This window comes from Zootoca vivipara, chromosome 2 (assembly GCF_965207765.1).
Source record: "Zootoca vivipara chromosome 2, rZooViv2.hap1.1, whole genome shotgun sequence".
NCBI classification, from domain to species: Eukaryota; Metazoa; Chordata; class Lepidosauria; order Squamata; family Lacertidae; genus Zootoca; species Zootoca vivipara.
The window spans coordinates 32,500,781-32,508,631 of NC_142584.1; the positions used below are offsets into that span (position 1 = coordinate 32,500,781).

General features: G+C 42.1%; 1 protein-coding gene across 3 annotated transcripts; it reads left to right on the top strand.

The window, feature by feature from the left end:
* The first annotated feature begins 80 nt into the window (after window positions 1-80).
* TEN1 (TEN1 subunit of CST complex) lies at window positions 81-7,395 on the top strand. Of its 3 annotated transcripts, none has more exons than XM_088661577.1 (4): window positions 81-102; window positions 1,671-1,787; window positions 3,452-3,609; window positions 6,895-7,395. In XM_088661577.1, the coding sequence occupies exons 2-4, from the start codon at window positions 1,699-1,701 to the stop codon at window positions 7,029-7,031; spliced, it is 384 nt and encodes a 127-aa protein (XP_088517703.1). In that variant the 5' UTR covers window positions 81-102; window positions 1,671-1,698; the 3' UTR covers window positions 7,032-7,395. The 3 variants fall into 3 exon arrangements, with proteins under 3 accessions (XP_088517703.1, XP_034960408.1, XP_088517702.1); XM_035104517.3 differs by having other exon boundaries at window positions 90-135; XM_088661576.1 differs by lacking the exon at window positions 81-102 and adding an exon at window positions 254-392.
* The last annotated feature ends 456 nt before the right edge of the window (window positions 7,396-7,851 follow it).

The following is a 7,851-nucleotide window of genomic DNA, read 5'->3' on the forward strand; positions in this document are numbered from 1 at the left end:
CGGTGGTGGTTGGTTTCAGCATCCAATAAAGAGGAGGAGGAGGCGGGAAAGGAAGCGAGAGCAGGAACTCCCTGCGCTTTGATGTCCTGCATGGAAGCGGTTGTGGGTGTAGCTGCTTCTCCTCCTCACTAATAGGTGCTTTAGCTGCGATGGGGAAACCAAGGGTGGCTTAACGTTGCCTGCCCACTGATTTGTGGCTAAGGGCATATTGGCTTCACGTGGCTGCGCGACAGAAACTGCGACATAGGAAGGAATTCTCTAGTTGGGTGTTTGTTTCGATTGCTGCTTTGCAGGTGGTTTGCCTTGCGCCTGTGGTGCTTGGCACATTCCCGGTAGTCTCGCCTGCCCTGTGCAACGCCGTGCCACCAGATGTCGAGGAAATAAACATCTGTGTGAATTTTTGGAAGACATCTGAAGGTGGCCCTGTACCAGGGAGGTTTTTCATGTTTGAGGGTTTTTGTTGTGTTTGAATACTTTGTTGGAAGCCGCCGCCTAGAGTGCCTGAGGCAAACCAGTCAGATGGTTGACATACGGTTAATAAAAAAAATATTGTTACTGGACCCCCCTTCTCTGTATTCAAGATATCCATTGTCTCTTTGCTTCAAAAACATTAAGTGGGGAGGGGGGCTTATGAGAGGCCCAGCTAAATTTAAATTCATTTATTAGACTTATTGGGATGGGTGTGATTAAAATTGCATGGAGAACAAAGAGAATGCATGCCTTGACATAAAGAGGTCTGCTTTCCTAGTAAACATTTAATCAATAATTGACTTTGCATTACATATTGATTTGGAAGGGGCTGGAGGATGTAACTAGAGCTTCCTATGCAGTCCCCTGTTGTGGGCATATTCTGCTGCCATTCTTCAGATACCCATTTTATTTTATTAAACTGTTTCTATTCTGGCTTTCCATTTGTAATGGCATCCTCAAAGGTAGACTCTCCTCTTTTTCTATTGTTGCACTTTGGTTCCTTCTACATATATTTTTATTTTGGCACTCTACTACCTAGTTTGCTTAGAGACATTGTGGTGTAGCAGTTAGAATGTTGGACTAGCATCTGGGAGACCAGGGTTCAAATCCTCACTCAGCAAAGAAGTTCACTGGGTGACCTTGAAACAGTCACTGCCTCTCAGGCTAACCTGTCTGACAGCATTGTTATAGGGTTTAAATGAGGAGGGGGAGAACCATGTACACCACTTTGAACTCCTTGGAGAAAAAAGTGGGAAATAAAAAATATATATAATAGACTGTATTTGATGATACGATATAATATAATACTGTATGTGACACTTTCTTGTCCAGTGGCGTCTGAAGAGTGAGATGCTATATAAGATAAAGGTATGGTAGATAGCAATCCTATCATCAGATCTGTAAAATAGTAATAGCTATTACAGCAGCCCTTATAGCAGAGATGCGGAACCGGTGGGCCTTCAGCTGATGCTGAACTACAACTCCCATCTTCCCTATTCCAATGGCCAAGCTTAAAATGAGGTTATTATCATGAACAAAGTAGGTAGTAGTCTATTGGAATCGATTTGAGAATAATTAAAGAAGCCTATCAACTGAAAAAGTAACACCTGCTGTTGCATGTAGTAGGGGAATCTAATTACCTTGAAGCCTTGAAGCGGAAAGATAATCTTTTAAATACTTCCTTTTTTGTCTGACTGTAGGGTCTGTTCTCAAGAGCAGTTGCACAAAATGCTGCCAGATGCTGGGACATATCACTTTCCTTGGGAAATAAACTCTGCATTGATCCCAGAAGGGAAGACCCTGAGAACCTTTGGCAGGTCAGTGTAATTCCTTTCGACCTTAAGATTTCTGTTTCTTTTGGTCACCCTAACATTACTACTTCTACTCTTTTTGTCTCTTATTTGCCTTCTGATTCCTTCCTTTAGATTTCATAAAAGAACCAAATTCATAAATAACCAAATGCCACTTGTTTTGTTTCCTGTCTCCCGTTTACTATATCTGTAATGATTAAGCCCAACCTCGAGATCAGCATGATAGAGCAGCTTAGGACTGTGTGGAAGTGCCCCTCTGTTGGTGAGGAAGGCCTATGCTGGTGTTGGGGTGTGGTGGTTGTGGGGAGATATCCGCAATCCAGGCCACTGCTAGCTCTACCGCTGGTGGGAGCTAGTGGTAGTCCATAAAATCCAGTGGTTTGGGGGACTTAGATGTGTGAGATGCTGGCTTCCTTGGATTTACTGGAGCAGGTGTGGGAAGTGGAGATCTTAAAAAAAGACAACCCTAAAGAGGTAAATCTGCTCCCTACACCTCCTGCCCGAGATGGCACAAACTGGCAGGGATTTCAAAGTGACAGATTGTTATTGTTATCATGTTAATGAAAAGTGGTATAGAAATGATTTTAAATAAAATAAATCGCCTACCACTTCATTCTTCACCCCTCCCTACTTAGGACTGGACTCTCATCTGTTGCATAGTGTCCTTGTTAGTTTGTTAATCCATGTGCTGCGCCACCGTTAGATGTTGTAAATTATTTGTTATTGTTGTTTTAGTAACATAGTTTTTATTCATCTTCATTTTAAAACTTTTTAACATGGTTGCATTGTTTACATTAGAGGATATGATGTGCAACAATGATGTAAAATTTAAAATAAAACAACGTTAAACACTCAGATAAACATTTCTGAATAGATTAACAAAGTTATGTCACAGTGCCAAAATTATTACAGATATGAAATTATATCTAGCAAGCAACGTATATTGCTTTGTTGACCCTTAGTAAGAGGTATTTTGTATCAGTAACAATTATAATTTATAGGAAGGGGGAGGGGGAAATTAAAATGTGTACTTCATGCATGCTAGGCTCTACTGTAATCTATGGCTACTGTTCTGCCCTATGCCTCAATATTTGTGTAATCCATAAAGTCACACGTAAAATATTCATTTTTATTTTTCTGGCACAGAGATGAATATGTGAGTTAAAAGAAAGAAGCATTAGACTAACATTGAGTTATTTATCCTAAATGTCATATTGTATGTATGTATGAGCTCAGGCACTCATTCAGTATAGCATTATTAGACATGCTTAGCTTGGGGGGACGACTTTGAAATCAGTTATTTATTTTCAATTAACTGGGTGGAGTTCAAAGAAGTTTTACTTAGAGTCAACCCACTGAAATTAATAAACACGACTAAATTAAATTCATTGATTTAAATTGGTCTCTGAATAAAACCTAGCTGAACACTACCCAATGTGTTTAGCATTGGGAAGCAGATATAAGTAGATCTAATTTCTCTATATTTAAATACATTATTCGATTATTTAATTTCAATACTACTTAATATATTAAAAATATCTCTAAGCAGTGTACAAAAAAACTGAAGCAACCATGGACAGCTTAAAACAAAATCATTCTGCACATGATTTCACACGCTTTATTTATTATTAACATTATTTGAGACCCAAGGTTTTGTTTTTGTTTTTCAGGTTACACTCCTATGATGTGGTCAGCTCCCAAGCCATCTTAACAGCTCAGCACACTTCAGTTCAGCACTGTATCCAAGTTTGTACCAAGTTTGTGGAACCATTCCAAGCCCAACTTGGGGCTCTGTATATTGTACTGGGGGAAACCGAACATAAAGAGGGTAAGAGCACCTGTATTTTTTTCTGTGAAACCAGGAATAGCCTAGATCCTGGCCTGGTGGACCAACCTTTATCTCCTCCACCCCAGTGAGCCAACTTTGACAGGTGGGCAGGGCCATTATATTGATGTTGGGTGAGTTGTCCCAGCCACTTGCCAAAAGTTGGCCCAACAGGGTAGGGAGGAGTCACATGGCATCAAGTGTGGGGCAGGTAGGTGTGGTTTCAGAGAAATGGCCTTGCATGTTTGGCCCATGGGCTAGAGGTTCCTCATCCTTGGTCTAGAACAGACACCCCCAAACTTTGGCCCTCCAGATGTTTTGGATTACAATTCCCATCTTCCCCGACCACTGGTCCTGTTAGCTAGGGATCATGGGAGTTGTAAGCCAAAACATCTGGAGGGCCGCAGTTTGGGGATGCCTGGTCTAGAAGGTAAAATAAGTATTCTTGGGAATGGGGACTCTGATCTTCTGATGCAATCCTTTTGCATGAAAGGAAAATAAAATTAGCACTGGATTAAGTTAGTTACCTAATCACTCTCGTTGATGTTTCCTTTTCATTCTCTGGAACTGTCACATAGGGATAACACTTATTTTCTAATCAGGCTAGCCCTGCGCTGCAAGCCAACTTGTTTGGTGCAGCCTGGCTTTTTGGAATATTATGCAAAGGTGGCAACGTTTGATCCTAGACTCTTAGCATGTGGAATATACCTTTGACCTGATTGTATAATACAGAAACTTTAAGCTGCTTGTGTACACTTATTTAAAGTTGCGTTACCTAGCCATGAGATTTGAAATGTTGACTTATGCTACAGTGGTAGTGAATATTGTGTGGGAGGCACTAGGGCTATTGCATGTATGTTTAAGCCTCTGGGTGGGGAAGAAAGAAGAATCATGTCCTTATTTTCAACCACACACTGAGGACACAGATTCAATGTATTTTTTTGAAGTGCCTTTGGAGGTGTTCATGCAGTACTGATTGCTTACATCTGTCAAAGACTTCCACCTGTTTTGATGGCCGTATGCAGTGGTGGCCTCCATTAGAACATAAAAGGAGCTTGCTGGATTAGGCCAATGGCCTATCTAGTCCAGCATCCTGTTCTCTCAATGGTTCTCCAGATATTATTGGACTACATCTCCCACCAGCTATGAGCATTGCCCATGTTGGCTGGGACTGATAGGAATCCAACAACATCTGGGGGCACCATCTTGGCTAACATCCATGTATGTCTGTGCTACTACTGTTGTCAGTCTAGCTAGCTTTCCTCTCACAGTATGGCATTATCTCAAGGAAATGGGTTGTTGTGGGCTGTAGTTGGCACCCATCTGTCTTGGGATACAGTGGAAGAGTGCACCATTGAGGGTGAAGTCAAACAGTGCCTGCTGTGACTGTAGAGACCGATATGGGAGAGACATGTTTTGTTGCAGCAGGGGCAGATGAAGGCATCCAGTTGTGCTGATGCAGGTGTACCATGGCGTCTCTTCTTTCTGCGCTCCTCCCAGCAGACATTCCTCTTCTGGTCACTGCTGCAGATACACAAGCTAACTTGATTGTCTCCAGGCGCTGTGGTCATCTGCAAGGGATTCCCACACGGTGTGGTTAATGTTGCCAGCCTTCGTGCTACGCTTTGTAACACAGAGTTGGTCTGCAAACAGGCCTGGTGTCTGAAGCCAGCTCCCCGTAGAGTACATTATTGGGATCCTGCCATCTTCCATTCTGTGGATATGACCAGCATAGACGTTGCTGAGACAGAGGTACAAACACGCTGGGAATGTGGAGTTGGAAGAGCACATGTTTGTTTGAGACTCTGCCCTGCCATGTGATGTCCTGCTTCTTCACTGAAAAGCAGTGCTGAGGGAGCAGATTATAGAGGAGGATTATGGGACAGGAGGATGCACCCTCCCCTCATTTGGTGTTTTCCCCTTGCAAAACCACAAACACACAAATTTCAGATTTTTGTTTCTGTCACAAACATGCTTTTGGAACTTAGCTGGGAGAATACAGTGGTACCTCCGGTTGCGGACGGGATCTGTTCTGGAGCTCTGGTCGGATCCCGAGGTTTTCGCAACCGGAGGTGCCTGTTCTGTGCATGCACGCGGCGCGGTAGAGTGCTTCTGCGCATGTGCGTGTGGCAAAACCCAGAAAAATATCTAACCAGAGGTGCTCATAAGTAGAAGTACCACTGTAGTGGCTATGGGGATTGAAGAAGGAAGGTGGAAAGGGTGGGCAGGAGAATAGTTAAGCACTCTTCCTGAAAACGGCTTATTCCCAATGTTGTTTACCTATGTAAAGGTAGTAGATGGGAGCTGAGATCAGCAAATAGCTAGCAAAATGGCGTTCCAGTGAGAGTGCTTGGAAAATATTATATTCCTGCAAGAAAAGTCCAGGGAGGACTTTTGAATTCTCTTCAGCAAAGGGGTAACAACTTTATACATTTTGTGTCTGGGAGAGCTCCTGCTATAGTGTGGGTATTCCCTGGCACCCAAATACCAGCATTTCTTCAGCACCAGTTGTATTTTTTAGGAGACCCTGACCCCTGGCACCAATTAGCGTGTTAGCTGGCGTGACCTGGAGATGGATCGTTTGGGATCCTAATTAATTAAGTAGATTTCTGGGTGAAATGTCAAATGTGACTAGATGACAATACCTTCTTGTACCAAGTAATAATTATGATAATCACTCATAATTCGAGCACTTATTAGTTGCATGCTGAGATACAGGAGACACGTGACATATTGTTAGGTTTTCTGAAATCTGCTGTGCCTTTGTACTTGTGGGTATTCGAACTCAGTTTTCAGACAGTAGGTGCTCTGGAATTAATCCGAATCAGTTGTTTGGGGGGGGGGATTGAACAGACAAAACGCCATTGTTTGGAATATTACTTGTGAAGCTGAATTTCAAATTAGAAATGGCTTCTAGGACTGACTGCTCTGAATCCCATGACCTATAAAATAGACATACCGTCACCCTCCATCTCTTTCCACTTCAGTGGTTTCTAGCCAACTATTTCCCATATGTCCTATTTAGCAAAGCACAGTGAAAATGTGACCTGCTTAATTTCAGTTTTCAGCAGGACCTGTTTTAAATACGACCTTATAGTCCAATTCTTGATTGTTGCACTAGCCTGTCTTCTTTGTGTGCTGGTGTGAAGTTGCCGTGGCATTCTGCATTCTAAGCATTTGTCAGCGTACTGCAGTTGCAAGACTGCATTATTGACCATGGCAGAGCTTACATAGATTCTTTAAAAAAAGTTGCCACACTTCTGATGACTTTAATTTTTATATTTACAGGTAATGAAATGGTGATAAAGGCCCGTGTGTTTACATGTGTGGAAGGAATAAACCTTCAGTTGCTGGAGAAGGCCATAACGGAACAGAGAAAATATTTCCAGGAGAGAGAGAAGCAGCTGGAAGGAAATGCCTCCTAGTGCTCTCTGCATTAGGAGAGGACTTATTACTGAACATAATTAGTGCTATACTGAATAGGGTCATCTTATCATTTTCCTTCACTCCAGTACCAGTTTGTAATGCTGTCTTAAAATTGTACTGCCTGCTATTGCCTTAAGATGACCCCCCCCCGGTGTTCTAGAACTGCTTCACATATTACACTAGGATATGCAGAAGTTGCCACAGTGTTTTGAAAGCCATTTAAACAATGCAAAATGCAAAGGGTTAAAGCAGTTTATTACGACCGTATTTTGAAATAATGAAAGCAGCCATTAAGTTTACAGTAGCTGCATTTTAAATACTCTTTGGTTTTTTGTTTAATAATAAAATTTAAAGTTAATAGTGTTTAAATTCCCATTCTTCTTTTGCTTTTGTGAAAGGGCCACAAAGCAGCCTTGATGATGTTCACTTGCTCATTTTTCAGTCCTATGTGGCCAATCTTCAAGTCCCAGGCTTTATGGATACTGTGAGAAAGCTGATTGGTTAACAGCATGCCTAGATTCACTAGTACTTACTTGGCTATTTATTTGTGTTCTTCCTGACAACCTGTAGCACGCAGCCTTATTATATGCAGCCCATAGCCCAGGGGTCAGCAACCTTTTTCAGCAGGGGGCCAGTCCACTGTCCCTCAGACCATGTGGTGGGCCGGACTATATTTTTGGGGGGAAATGAACAAATTCCTTTGCCCCACAAATAACCCAGAGATGCATTCTAAATAAAATCACACATTCTACTGATGTAAAAACACCAAACAGGCCCCACAAATAATCCAGAGATGCATTCTAAATGAAAGGACACATT